The sequence below is a fragment of the Pipistrellus hanaki genome (genome assembly GCF_964339955.1).
Source record: "Pipistrellus hanaki genome assembly, chromosome: 14".
Taxonomy (NCBI): Eukaryota; Metazoa; Chordata; class Mammalia; order Chiroptera; family Vespertilionidae; genus Pipistrellus; species Pipistrellus hanaki.
This window is the reverse complement of record NC_140516.1, coordinates 2466080-2480912: the sequence shown is the minus strand read 5'-3', so window position 1 is coordinate 2480912 and position 14833 is coordinate 2466080. Positions and strand designations below refer to the sequence as shown.

The following is a 14833-nucleotide window of genomic DNA, read 5'->3' as shown; positions in this document are numbered from 1 at the left end:
CATGGACAGGACAGAAGGTAACAAAATCACCCTATTTTCCACAAAGAAATAAGTCATGAGCCCTTCTAAAAGAGCACAGAATCCTGAAAATATTCTTGTTCAAGTCCCCATTTGACTAACATGGAGACTGGGACTCAGGATAGTGACTTCCAGACCTTCCTCGGGGAGCTGGTGATACTGAACCCACTGAACAATGAGAATGCAACTCCCATGATGCGAACGGCTCTGTGACATCCCACCATCCCTCTGGGCAACAAACACCCTCTGGGACTCAGAGCTAGACACAGAGCCGCACAGCCTCTGGGCTAACGGAGGCGCTGCGTGAGGTGCCATGGGGCGGGGGAGAGGCAGCCTGGGCAGGGGAGAGGATGCCTGAGGACGAGGTGGGTGGGCACAGCACTAATGCTCCTGCCATCAAGGTACCACGCACAGCCTCTTCCTCCTCCAAGGGGATACCCACCGAGATAAGCCTGGACAATGTTGGCTCAGGGCAGAGCCAGGGACCCAGCTGGGCTGTTGTTGGACTACAGGAGAGGGCCTCAAACCTTGGGCATGCCTGACTAGGGAGCACCACACCCCTGTTGGAGCAGAACTCCGGCTCTGATTGTGTGGTGGGGCAGAGCGCTGGCCTTCCGCCCTGCTCTCCCAGCTCAGTAGTTCACATCTGGAGAGCAGCAGCCCATTCTGCATGGCCAGGGTTAGGGTTCCAGCCTATGACATGGCAGTGCTCCTCCAAAACTGATAGTCCTCAGGATCCAGCTGCAGCCAGCTTCCTTGGAGTTCTGCAGGAGACCAGCTTCCCGGCGCAGCCAGCCTGTAGAGAACAGCTAAAGTGGGAATCAGCTAAAACATTTGTTATCACCACCAAACCCTTCTCCACATTGCAGCCAAGGGCAGCATTTCTAACCTGGAACCTAACCAGGGCACCCCACCCTGCAAGCCCTTAGTGACTTCCCTTCACAGGCCTTTCACACCCACCTCACCTCTCCATCCAGGCTGGCCCTCAGCGCTCCCATCCCCAAATGCACAGAATCTGCTATCTCTTGCCTCTGCTCACTACAGTATGAGACTTCTCACTCTGCCCGCCTGGTGAGCTCACAGACTGGCACCTCCTCTGTGCTCTGGCTCCAGGCCTTCCTGCCCTGGCCACACCATAGACCCACTGCCTTACATAAACCATGTTCCATTAAATGTTCTAAAACTGCTAACTGGACAAAAGAGGATGCTGACCATCACCTCTGGTGGTTAACACACTGATGAGAGACTCCAGCATCCCCTCCGCCAGGATGTGAGTGAGGCCCTGCTGCCAGTTGGCAACACACTCACAGCGAACGCCAGGAACCTGGGGAAAGATAAGTGTTCCATTTTGTTCCAGGTCTGTGGGCTTAACCGGTGGGTCTATAAAAGAAAAGGTAAGAAATCCTTTGAAGATCCACCTCCCACCCCCAACCCATACCCCTCACCTCAAAGTCATAAAACTTAAAGGGTGGCAACAGGCTGCTGGTCGTCACAGAGCACACTATCTGAGGGGGAGATTGGGTTATCACAGGGCTGTCACCGGTGAGCTGAAGTTCTTTGTTCAGAACACATACTCCATTTTCAGTGTGGTTCCCTTGGCAGTTCAAAGAATGACTAATCAAATGCCTCATTACCAGCTTTATGAGTGAAAGGAAATGTATTTCAAGAGAGCTTTGTGTTGGTACCCAACTGCACTGATAAACTGTTTTCAGAGTCTGATGGGAATCAGTTTCAAAATAAACGGTGACATTTAAACAATGAAAGCCTCAAGGGCCACGATTGCACAGGCACGCTCTTGCTCTGTGGTTCATTGGCAAGTTCACCTGCAGGTGCCTGCTTGGAACCCCAGATAGGAAGTGCCTGGCAACTAAGAAGGTGCCTTAACAGGCTCTTCAAAGCCTTTCCTGTGTCTCCGCAGGTCCCAGAATCCCCGGTCTGGTCTATGGCTGTGTATTTCAGCAGCTGTGAGGTCAATCAGAACCTTGAAGAGATATTCTGGAAGAAGCCCCACCGCCAGGTCAGGCCAGGCCAAGGGTCTTGTCACCAAAAGATGTCTAAGTCAGCATGACCCACTTTCAGCAGGGTGAGAATCAATGATTCTTCTTTTCAGCATTTCTCTTAAGCATCATTGTTCCCTGCAAAGTAGCAAGTCATAGTGAAAACTCCCAACTTTCAGCCAAGATGCTTGACCTTGAAGATGTTCCCTCTAAAGAAGTGAGGCCGCAGACACAGGTGAAGGGCTTAGCTCTGGGGGAATCGCTTCTGGGCCTGACTTGCTCTGCCCCATCCACCAGGGCCTCTGTGCCGGACACTGTCCTACCCATGTCCCAGGACCCCAACTTGTTTGCTGACTTCAGTGTCCTATAACCAGATTCAGCTTTGGGAAACTAGGATTCCTTTAGCTCCAGATCAGCCCACCCCCCTAATCTAGCCACCTCTCAGGCACACCCATCAGCATGATCTGGTCAGGCCTTGGCCAAAGCTCTTCCCAGAGCTCCAGGTTCAACTATTTGACCATCCATCTGACCAACCAGGAGTGCCTCAAACAAAACATGACCGAAGATAAACTACCTTCCCAAAGAAAACCCCACTCTAGCTCACTAAGCGGACCAGACATCTACTCACTTTTCCAAAGCTGGACCTCAGGACCATCCTTCTCCTCCCACACCCATCATTCTATCAGTCAACACCTACATACCTTTCCAATCCATTCTCTCCTCTCCACTCCTATTTCCACTTTTGTGTTTTTACTTGTATGGCATCACTTCCTCTGGGGACTTCCTCTCTCCCCTTCTGTGACATCCTATCACATCCATGTGATTCGAGTGGGGCTAACTACATCACCTTGATCCAAGAACTGAGGCCGGGTTAAAGAAAGTGTTCCAGCAACTTGGCCAAGGCAATCAGTTCAGGCTTGAGCTATCAGACTCCTCCCCAGAGTCTGACTGGGCATAGAAAGAAAGCTACTGGTACCCTCCTCCCTGGGCTTGTGGGAACCAAGGTAAGGCAGGAGTTGTGGGGCCTCTTATTGCTGCATAGAAAGTGTGAATCCATGAAAAGACCAGCACAATCAAGGGATTAGAATGAATGGTGGAGAAAAGGGGGCAAGGAAAAAAGAGCCCTGATTCTATTGTTTGAACCACTGAATCCAGCTAAAGCCAAAGGGTTCCTAAGGGCAACCCCATTACATGGGTCTATACATTCCCTATCTATATATATAAAAGCTTAAGCAACCATTAGACTGGTAGCTATGATACACACTGACCACCAGGGGGCAGACACTCAACACACAGGCATGGAAACATGGAACAGACTGATGAATCTCAGAGGAAAAGAGGGTGGAAAGAGATTAAACAACAATCTTGTATGCATACTAGAGGCCCAATGCACAAATTCGTGCATGAGTGGGGTCCCTCAGCCTGGCCTGCGGGGATCAGGCTGAAACCAGCAGTCCAACATCCCCCAAAGGGTCCTAGATTGCAAAAGGGTGCAGGCCAGGCCGAGGGACACCCCTGGTGCACAAATCCATGCACTGTGCCTCTAGTTTCATAATAACCAGTTTGAGTTGGGGGTCTGTCTCTAACAACTGCATACCTGACTGTCCAGTTCACATGGACAGTCTTACCTCCTATTTTAGTGTGCCAGGGACGCCATCACAAAGGATCTCAAAGATAATAACAGAAAGTTACTGTCTCAAATTTCTGAAGGCTGAAGTCCAGAATCAATGTGTTGGCAGGATTGGTTCCTCTTGAGGACTGTGGAGGATAACCTGCCATGCCTCTCCTCTAGCTTCTAGTGGTTTGCAGGCAATCTTTGGCCTTCCTTGGCTTATGGAAGCATCACCAAGCATCACCCAGATGTCTGCCCTTATCATCATATGATACCCTTCATGTATGTGCGTGTATATGTCCAAATTTCTCTTTATATAAGGACATTGGTCATACTGGATTAGGAACCCACCCTACTCGAGTATGACCTCATCTTAACTAATTACACCTGCAATGCCCTTATTTTCAAATAAGGTCATATTCTGAGGCACTGGGGGTTGGGATTTCAACATATGAATTTGTTTTTGTAAGAGACATAATTGAACCCATAACATCTCCTATCCCACTCCAGTTCCACCCAGCATCAGGGGGTGCTTATGCCCTACTTCAGACCTTCTCTCATTTTTACCTGTCTCTTGGTTCAGTGGCTGCTACTGCAGCTAACTCTGCAAGGTTCCAACCAACCTCCCAGAGGTACAATTTTATGCCCCCTCACTTCATGCCCTCACGGCATGTCTTCTCGCCTCTCCCTGGAGGTGCTCTGTTCACATGGAGGTTTGTTTCACTGTCTATAAATGCACAAGTTCATGGGGCAAACCTTTGAGGAGTGGAATACAAAAGCTAGTGGATGGATTCTTATTTCTTTCTCCCTCCAGACAAACTGAACTGAGATAGTTATACAAATGATAGAGTATCCAGCTGCTTCTTAAAAGCATCCAAATTGTCTCTCTCTGCTTCTCTGTCTGATTCCCCATATCCCTCAATCTGTTCCCTGAGATTGCATTTTCTAATAAAGGAAAAGCCCACAAGCCTCTACCTCTGCTTCTGCTTTTAGAAAAACCCAAGCCAACTTAGTTATACTATTATCTCTAAATGCAACATGGCCACCCCACTCCTCTGCTTAAAACTCTTCAATGTCTCCATTGGCATGAAGTTTAAATGCTCTAGCTAAAATATGGGAGATAGCTAAGAGGTACTAGTCTACCTTCTTTCATGCTACAATAGTCCAAGTCCTAGACTTTGCAATGAATCAGTTTGGGTTTGAAATCTGGCTCTTTTTGAAAACTTGGGTAAAATTTTTCACCTCTCTAAGCTTCATTTCTTCACCTGCCACATCTCAGGGTTGAAAGGAGACAATGTTCACAAAGTGTCTGGCACAGAGTTTGGGACACTAAAAACATTGCAGCTAGACTTACTATATGTGAAGAATCAGAAAACAAGATGCAAAGGGGGCGCTCAGGGTCACACAGTCAGCTGAGACCTGAATCCTACAAAACCAAAATGCCTGCACTTCACACACAGAAATTGAAGTATCACTTCCCACTGATCAACCACAAAGGTTGTTCAATGCATTCACTCTACAGGTATGCAAGCCCTCTTCTGAGGGCTACATAGTGAAGAAAACAGAAGATCCCTGATTTCTGGGGTTTGCCCCCTACTGAGGGAGTGAAACACTCAACAGGAAGGTCAGTAAATGTGTGTGAGCAGGTGTGTGCTAAGTCCTATGGCATAAAGTAGGAGTGCAGAGATGGGGGTCTATTATTAGAGCGTGGTTGAGGAAGTAATCATCTGATAAAGGTTCACTTAAGGTGAAGGAGCAAGGGAATAAAACCAGAGTGGGAAGTACAAAGGGCTGAGGTGGGAGCAATCTCAGAGTGTTCCAGAGACAGCAGAGAGAACAGCACTGCTGAAGGGAGTGGGTGAGGGAAAGGGTGGTAGAAAGTGGGATCTGAGAAGAGAAGACAGCCAGTTGTGGACAGGGAATTTTGCTTTGAATGTCAGAAAGCCAATGATAGGCTTTGACCAAAGGGTATGGAAGGATCTGACTCAGATTTCAAAAGGTCACCCTGACTAAGAGAATAGAGAGAAGGTCACCCCAATAATCCTGGTAGAGATGGGTTGGACCAGGTGACAGGGCCAGGGGTGATAAGAAGTGGCCATTCTAAATACATTTTGAAGGCATAGTTGTGGGTTGTGAACAAAAGGTTAACCCCAAAGACTGTGGCCCAAGTAAATGAAAAGAGAAAGTGTCTTTTAATCAAAGAGGGGGACTGATGAAAAAGAGGTGGAGACGCAGATCAGGAGTCTGCCTTTGAAAAGGCTGAGCTTGAGATGCTGACTGGCTGTCCAAGAGCAATGGCTAGAGATACAAATCTGGAGACCAGGGAAAAGTCCTCCCATGCTCCAGGGATTCACAACGGGGAGCATTAGACAGTTAATCATTTGGGTGCGTGAAAAGCCAGGAGACTGGATGAGCACACCTAAGGAATGAGGACAGATAGGTCTTCATGGCTCCCTGGGGACTTGCCAATGTTCCGAGGTGAGGGAGATAAGAGTCTTGAGGAGCCTGAGAAGAAAACAGGGACGGCCATGGGTGTGGTGCCCTGATGAAGCCATAATCAGAAAGAGTTTCAAGGAGAAGGGTTTGAGTAACTGCCAACTATTGCTAATTGGTCACATAAGACAATACTGAGAATTGACCATGGGATCTGAAAACATAGAGGTTGCTGGAAACCTTGGAATGAACTATTTGGATGAACAGGTGAATACAAAAGAGCATGGGAGGAAAGGAAGCAGGGACTTCAAGATTAGACAAGCTTTTGGAGGAATTCTGTGTAAAGCCCAGAAAACTCATGATGCTGGAGTGACAGTCATGGGTAGATGAGAGGGGATGTGACCTAGTGAATAATGGAGACCTCCTCCTTAGAGGTAATTCCTCAGCAGTTTCCAGGGTACACGAAACCAGCACTAGTCAGAGTGCAAATCATTCCTGGCTCTTTGAAAATGTACATCAGCACACATCTAGAGCCTTGAAAAATGCCCATGCCCTTGACCCATTAATTCTACTTCTGAAAATCTCTCCTAAGGAAATAATTCCAAATACAGAAAAAGTCCCCTGCATCGAAGCTCATCACAGAAATCTAGGTAATAGGTCTAGAAGCATCTAAAAATGAAACAACATATGATGAGGGGGACACAGGATAGATCTAGTCACTGGTCTCTGAGCTCCATAAGGACAAGGACAGTGTTTGTTTTATCTACCACTGTCTCCCAGCCCCTACCATGTGTCTGACATAGTTGTTAAATGAATTAATAAAAATTATTATAAGGTTAACCTAAAAAGATATAAGTACCCTAAATAATAAAAGGATAATATGTAAATTGTTCCCTCAACCAGGAGTTCTACCAGGAGTTCCACCAGGGGGTGGGGCTGGCTGGCCAACCACCTTAGGCCCTTCCCCCCAGCCAGCCCTGCCCCCAATTGGCCCTCCGCCCAATCAGGGCAGAGCAGCCGGACCCCACCCATGAACAAATTTGTGCACCAGGCCTCTAGTTATATATAACTATGCTTAAGTATTATATATAACAGTATGGCCTCAATCATGTTTTAAAAATAATAACTTAACACTAGATAAATAAAAACTAAAGAAATGGCTCCACAAAATGTAAATAATAATTATCTTTCTGTAAAGGAACATGATTTCCTCTTTCATTTTATTTTTGTGTAGTTTGCATTTTTTTCATGATTGAATCTGATTTGGTTTATAATGAAAAAAAACAAGCAAGGTCATTTCTTGAGAAAGGAAGGGCTAGAGTTAGATGAGACAAGCTCGCACCATCAGGATTTGATAAGGCTTTGCACTCGTTAATGGTTCCCAGGCACTTTTTGTGGGTGAGAGTCTCCAATTGCTGCCATGATGCTCTTCAAAGATGGGCTCCTTTCACTACCAGCAGGGACAGGTCCTTACATGGGCCAGCCAAGGCTCCTCTGGGAGCCTGAGAGATTCTGTTCAGGGGAACCAGCTTTCACTGCAGCATTTTCTAAACTCTTAATCAGCTGTCAAAAATAATATCCAGTAGGACAAAACACTTGATGATACAGTTTTAAATGAAATAGAGCAGAATACAGAGAGTTGTGTTCATAAGAATATAACTATGCAAACTGTTTGGCAAATATTTATTAAAGGAATGAAAAGACTTCAGAAGAAATATGTTCGCATACAGCCAGAGAAGAGATAACCAACCAAACCTTTTCCTCAATACCCCTTTAAAGCCATATCCCCAGAACTGGAATTCCTAAAGGCCAATGCCTGGTGGTATCTTCAGGTGCTCCAAATTCCAGGATAAACTGTTTCTTAGAGCAGAGCTTCCCAAACTTGCATGTGTGCATCACTACCTTGGAGATTTTGATAAAATGCAGATTCTGATTCAAAAGGTCTGGGGTGGGAATACCAAATTCTGCATATCTAACAAGCTCTGGGTAATGCTGAGGCTGCTGGTCTTCTGAAGACACTCTGAGCGTCGAGTTCCCAGGGTGCTGAGTAGCCAGGAAATTCCAAGGGTCATTGGAAACCAGGAACAATAGGCAACCATCTAGGCAGGCAGTACCAACTGAAGCAAGGTGAGAAAAGCAGAGATGACACTTAATAAGGCCTCCACCCACTACTCCAATTCCTAATGCCCAGACCTTCACCAGATGCATAGCCTGGTCTCTGGTCCTCACGCCTCTTGGCACCACTTAGAAGAGTGATGTGAAGCAAACTCCTGGCAATTTCAAGCTCCAGTTCCTTGGGGAAATTGGTCAATGACATCTTGCTGGGATGGGTCCCAAGCCTGGGCTTTGCTGGCTGGTGGTTGCCTGAAGCAGCCAGCAGCAGATGGCACAAGTTGCATCCAAGAAAGTCTCAACAATCTATCAAAAAACTGGGACAAAGTGAAGAAAGGAAAAAAATGGGAGAGTGGCCAAAACCTGGGACAAAACAAACAGTCCCAGGAAGGGAGCTGATGAGTCAAAGGGCACTTGTCTTGGGTGTTGGCTGCACAGATTCTTGCTTAGGGCCAAGCCAAAGAGACAGTCAGATATGGCTGTTCCATCTCCTGCTGCCTGGCCCTTTGCCAGTCCCAGGAGCCTCACAGTGAGGCTCCTGAATACCCAGCCCTAGAGACCATGATGGGTCCACTGTCTATTCTGCTGTCAGGCCCAGTCATCCCATCCAAAGTGGTCCATGAGCAATTTTGACATTTCCATCTTCTGCAAGGACAAGCTATCTGGTCCACACGCAGATGAAGCCTTTGATCTGGCTTGGCATCTAAAAAACTGCTCCATGACTTCCAAGGTGAGGTATTCATCCTCATCATAGCCCTTTCTCCATTTTCCTTGGTTGGAGGAAGGGGATCCCCTACTGCTATCAGCCTGCACTCCATTAAGCCAGACTCCAAGGACTCCCTGCCCCTCCCCACTACTGAAAGCCACTGGGAGGCCCAAAGATGTGAGGAGGCTTTGGAATAATCATGACACATCACCTAGAGTAAGTCAGTTCCATGGTCAGAGTGTGGAATTAAGGAGTCATGGTAGGCCTCAGCAGTGGTCGACACTGAGAAGGGTCACAGAGTCACTGAACAGCTGTCTTGTCAAGAGAGGTCCTGGGAGGCAAGGACAGGCAGATGATAACATGTGGCTGCAGCAATCTGAGCCCTTCCCGAGCTTGAGCATGACACAGGGCACCAGTCCTCAGCTGAGCAGGCACTTACCATGCGAAGCTTTCTGAGCTCTATCCCTGTGCCAGGGCCTATCTAGGGCATGGAGGATACAAGCTCTATGACAACGCAGATGTCACCCTCAAGGCCCTCACAACCTTATTAAGGGTAGATACTTACAGACTTATTTCCATATAAGATGGCAGATGTAGTGCAAGAGGAAAAGGAAGCAATGGGATGTGAATCATGTAATTCCTGCTGCTCAGGGCGATTTTCCTCCTTCAGAGGACTGTGAGGACGCAAGGCTACCAGAATCTGTTCTCTGTCATTGGGCATGCTAATCAGATAACAGTAACCCTACTGTCTTGCCTCCATAGAATCCTTTACCGCTTAGATCCACAAGTATCATCTCTCACAGAGGTTGGGGGCTGACCAATCCAGAGCTCTGAGTCCTTGTGCTCCTTCCCTCACCCCACAGTGACCTTGCAGTCTCATTGGTAGAGGTGGAACCCTGGGTTCCCAGACCGGACATCTGTTGCTGAGTTACCAGAATGAACCCTGCCTGCTACATGCAGACCATCTCTGGCTCTGGCATCTGCTCAAGCTGTAAGGCATACTGTGACCTGAAGAATCCAGACTCAGAAGTCCCCCAGGAACAAATAGCTGAACCAGCCGAATGTCAGGCTTCACAAGGCAAATTGATGCAAAAATGAGCTCTTGCCAGCCTACCTGGGCCCCAGAAAGCCAGTAATATGGAGTATCACCCTCAGCTTACACAAGCCCACTTAGCAAAGTCAAGGAACCTGGCATGAGCAAGGCAGGGAGAAGCTCTGGTTCTGGCTAAGTGGGGTTGGACCTGCAAGTGAGCCTCAGAGACCCTTTGGAGACTTCCGTGTGTACTGTGGACAGGGGCAGGTGCTCCAACTCCTCCGATGGGGTGCTCTTCTGGCAAGTCAGCACCAGGGCCTTGACCTCCTTTTTAAAGTTGGTGTTGAGAAAGCCATAGATGAGAGGGTTGACACAGGTGGAGGCCATGGCCAGCAGGTGGCATACCACGAAGATGAGGTTGCTGTGACAAATGGGGATGGCCTCGTGGTACCAGTCCTCCAGACTGTTGAACACATGCAGGGGCAGCCAGAGCAGGGCAAAGGCAGCCACCATTGCAGCAAGGATCCCGTTGATGCGCTTCATCTGCCACGCCTGGGAACTGTGGCTGCCCTTGTGGAACACCTGCCTCTGCTTCCGCAGGCGCCGGTAGATGCGCACATAGCAGACCAGGATGAAGGTCAGCGGGATGCAGTACTGGCAGAGCAGCAGGAAGGTGGTGTAGATGATGCGGTGGTGGCTCAGTGGCCAGGACTCGATACAGACCACCTTGTCCGCCAGAAATTCCAGGGCCCTGGAATGATTCTTGTGAAAGACATTCTCCAGAACGCTGTTGGCCAGAAAAGGCAGGGAGAGGAAGCAGGCAATGAGCCAGATAACCCCAATCCCCACGTAGGCCTGAGAGACACTGGGCTTCCAGCCGGTTGGGTTGATGATGAGCTGGTGCCTCTCTAGGGCCACAAGGACAAGAGAGAGGATGGAGACTGTCACTGACATGCACTGGATGAAGGCTGACATCTTGCAAAGTGCCTCGCCAAAGACCCAGTAGTCCATGATGGTATAGATGGCTGTGAGCGGCTGGCAGATAAGGCACATGAGGAAGTCGGAGAAGGCCAGGTTGGCAATGAGCAGGTTGGTGACATTGGCCTTCTCCTTCTGCCTAATCGTCACGCATATCAGGCAGAGGTTGCCCAGGACTCCCACAATGGTCTCGATGCTGTAGGAGGTAACAATAAAGACCATCATGTCTGCCGAATCCTGGCAGTGGTCAGAGAAGTTGTACAGGATGCCCTTTGACTTACTGCTGTTTTGTCCCTGTGGGGATCCTGGGAGCAGCAAGGACGGAAAATGAGAGATATTCATGGTGCATGGGAGAAGATTCCGGGAGGTTCAGTGATGACAGCTGCAAAGCAAAGAGACAAACAGTACTCAGGGATTGTGCCTCCTGTTTGAAATCCAGAGAGGAGCAGGGTTCGGGGAGAGATGTTCTCAGCTGCTTGGTCCTCAAGGCTGGGACTTAGAGAACCTAAGACTCAGGGATGTAAAGAAAATTGCCCATAGTCATACAACTAATAAGTTATGGGGTCCAAATTCAAATCCAGATCTGTCTGATGACAAAACTTGTTCCAAAAATAGTCTCTGACCTCAGGCCTGGAGGCAGTTTTGATAATAAAAAATATTTGGATTGTTGTACGCAAAGTTCAGGGAGAGAATTGCTCAGGGAGCATGAGTAGAAATCTCCTTGTCAAATTTTACCCAAATAGGGACAGTGTCAATGCCACCGTGGGCTAAGGTCCTTCCATCACATGCCATGCCCTGTAGGGCAGACCAAAACTTCTGGTGTGACACACAGCGCCCTCCTGGCCTCAGCCACTACCTTCCCTGCAGCCTTGTTTATGGGATGATGCATGGCAAAGGTGAAGACTGCCGGGTGTGCAAAAGCCGGGTCATCAGCACGCTGGCTCTCTCTTCCTGCCAGCATGCGTACACACCTGCCGGGTCAGGGTCATGGAACGCACACTGCTCTCCCCAGGGGCTCCCTCCATGCCTATCTCAAGTCACCTGAAACAGCTTGCAGTTCTCAAATACAGCAGCCTGGCCCACACCTCCATGCCCTGGCTCCTGCCCTTTCTCCCTGGAGCCTCCACACTACAAGGGACCCGCTGTCAGAATGAATTGGAATTTGGACTCCAGAAGCTCCAGGTGGTGACGCCAGATGTTTTGAGATGGAGCGCCACCATATCATTGCACACACATGTGACCCACTTCCTTCTGAGTCCTCTAATCCCCACGAATCCCACAGCAGTTCTCAGCCTTCGGGGAACATCGAATCACATCGCTCTGGGGCATGGGGCAGGTGCAGATTCCAGTGTCCCTTATCGGGAGATGCAGTTGAGTGAGTCTGGAATGGGGCCCAGAAATTGTATTTTAACGAGTGGCCTGTGTGATTCTGACCCTGGGCTCCCAGCCGCTGGGGCTGATGATGAGCTGATGCCTCTCTCGGGCCTCAGGACAAGCACGTGGTCCTGGGGACCCATTTCAGTAGCACTGTTCACAGAGAAATACTCTCAGATATTCTTCAAGTCCCACACAATGTCTCATCTATTCATGAGCAGGTATCTGTTCTCCATGATCAAGTGCTAAGTTAGAGCAGTTAGTACAGAGTAGGGGCAAAATTAACCAGATGAGTAAAATCTATTTGTCGGCCATCATAAATGTCACTCCCCGTGCATTTGGTGTGGCTTATCCAGGACAAGATCAAGGCATGAATCCCACTGACAGCCCACAGCTTATTTTTTTTTAATATATTTTATTGATTTTTTTTTACAGAGAGGAAGGGAGAAAGATAGAGAACTAGATACGTAGGTGAGAGAGAAACATCGACCAGCTGCCTCTTGCACACCCCCTACCGGGGATGTGCCTGCAACCAACGTACATGCCCTTGACCGGAATCGAACCTGGGACCTTTCAGTCCGCAGACCGACGCTCTACCACTGAGCCAACCCGGTTTCAGCAGCCCACAGCTTATTTCAGTTACCAAGCCTCTTTTTGCTAGATTTTTCTAGCACCACAGTCATCTGGCAAAAAGCCATTTGGGACTGGATGTGATAAAATGAAATATACCAGGACCACGTGTAAGTCTAGTTTTAGCCCAAACTGTGCTGGAGGCACTGCGCTGTCAGAGCAGCAAGTGGGACAAAACCCAAGGCCCAGGGCTCCACCTGGCCGAGGGCAGCACAGATCAGACTGGGAGGACCAGATGGGAGGACTCCAGCAAGCTGCCTGCTGCACTCACTCGGCCGCTCAGTAAGCACGTCCAAGCGCCATGCTACACACAGGGCTTCGAAGATGCCACAGACATTCGTGCCCGGACCAGCGGACCTGACCACAGGAATGCAGACGCACCTCCAAGCCACATCGCCATCGCCCCAGCCAGTGGACGCGACGCCTGTGCGCTCTGGACTTGGCTCCCAGGCAGCTCCCGAGGTGGGAACACCCACCTGCAGCCTGGGGAGGCCTCCGCTGCGCCTGCCACCCCCTCCCCCGCACCCCACACCCACACCCCACACCCCGACCCCGTCAGAGGAAAACTGGTAAATAACGCAACTGCTAGCAAACGCTGGGGAGGGAAGAACGGAGAGAGGGACGTCTGCTTTGTTTTCTGAAATTTCAAGCAAGCAGCTCCTGTCCGCTAGCGCCCGGCGCCCAGACTCTTGCCCGCAGCTTACCTCCTCTCCCGGGCCGTTACCTCCTCTCCGGGCGGCAGGTGAGGCAGCGCCGCGACGCGGCAGGTGCGGGCGGGGGCGGCCTGGGAGCCCGGTCCCCGCAGGGCGTGGCGCGCCTCCCCGCCCCGCCGTGCGGCTCGGACCCCGCGCCCCTCCCCCGGCGTGAGGCGCCCCTGCCGGACCTCTCGAACCCTGGCCCCAGCCCCTCGACCCCAGGACCTTCGGGGCGCGCCGCGTAGCCCCTGCCGGCCGGCCGAGGCGCCGGCTGCGTCCGGAGCGGAGCCGCCCGGCCGTCCGCCCGCCGCCCTGCGCGCCCGCCCGCGCCTGGCAGCGCGCCGCGCTCTCCCGGCCCCGCGGCGCGGGCCTCCGCCGCTCCCCACGGAGCTCCAAGCGGCACCCCGTCCCTCCCCCAGCACCGTCCCCGGCGCCGCCCTTTCTGGAACGGCAGCTCCACTTGGTCAGGTGTGGACCCACAGCATTCCCCTCTTGGGCATCACCACGGCTCCGGGAAGCGGGCGTTTTCTTCCAGTTTTTCTGTTGACGCCGAGCGAGCGCCTTTCCCGGTCACCCCGCTGGCCGGCCATTCTCTGCCCGGCCTGGGTCCGCACGCAGAGCGGTCTGACAAGGAGGGAAGGCATGCACTGGCTGCGACCACCCTGGGACGCGGCTGCCGGTGTCTAACGTGCAGACCGTCTCCTGTCCACACCCCAGCCACAGACCCGGCTCTGTGCGCAGCTCGCCGCCCCCTGCTCCGCCGGCTGAGCAGCCTCCGAGGCCTGTGCGGAGCCCGCGAGGCAGGCTGGCCAGGGGCGTGTTTGACACCCACTCCCACTCCCGGGGCACAGAACCCTGAGCCCTGGCCCCATGGGTCAGAGCACAGCAGAGGAGCTGAGAGGGCTCTTCAGGTGGAAAAACCTGCTCTGATTCCACCCCACACCCACCTGGGAAAGTGTGGTCAGCCCATTTCACAGATGAGAAAACTGAGACTCAGAGAAATGAAGTGACTTGTCTCAGCCTCCCAACTTACAGGTGGTGGCGCTGAGACTTGAACCCAAAGTCCAAGCTCCTGCGCCCTTCCTAGAGCGGGAGGGAGCTGCTCACAGCAGACCTCCTAGTTGAACCTGCACCGCAGGCGCTCTGGCTCAGACCCTTTCTGTGCCTTTGCCGCTGCGGAAGGAAAGAGCACCCCCTGGCGGCAGCACAACCGGAGCCAGGGAAGCTCCGCAAGAAAGCCAAGCA

General features: G+C 50.9%; 1 protein-coding gene across 3 annotated transcripts; it reads right to left on the bottom strand.

Annotated features, from left to right (window-relative positions):
• Positions 1-7727: 7727 nt before the first annotated feature.
• On the bottom strand, positions 7728-14139 carry NPY4R2 (neuropeptide Y receptor Y4-2). Of its 3 annotated transcripts, XM_084903436.1 has the most exons (3): positions 13598-13913; positions 11171-11271; positions 7728-11085 (listed from the first exon to the last, which is right to left on the bottom strand). In XM_084903436.1, the coding sequence occupies exons 2-3, from the start codon at positions 11236-11238 to the stop codon at positions 10104-10106; spliced, it is 1050 nt and encodes a 349-aa protein (XP_084759562.1). In that variant the 5' UTR covers positions 11239-11271; positions 13598-13913; the 3' UTR covers positions 7728-10103. The 3 variants fall into 3 exon arrangements, with proteins under 3 accessions (XP_084759562.1, XP_084759561.1, XP_084759560.1); XM_084903435.1 differs by lacking the exon at positions 13598-13913 and adding an exon at positions 14069-14139 and having other exon boundaries at positions 7728-11271; XM_084903434.1 differs by having other exon boundaries at positions 7728-11271.
• Between the last annotated feature and the right edge of the window lie 694 nt (positions 14140-14833).

What these genes read in the sequence shown, in the direction of transcription:
- NPY4R2 (XM_084903435.1), bottom strand. Translation starts at nt 11,231, where the DNA reads ATGAATATCTCTCATTTTCCGTCCTTGCTGCTCCCAGGATCCCCACAG.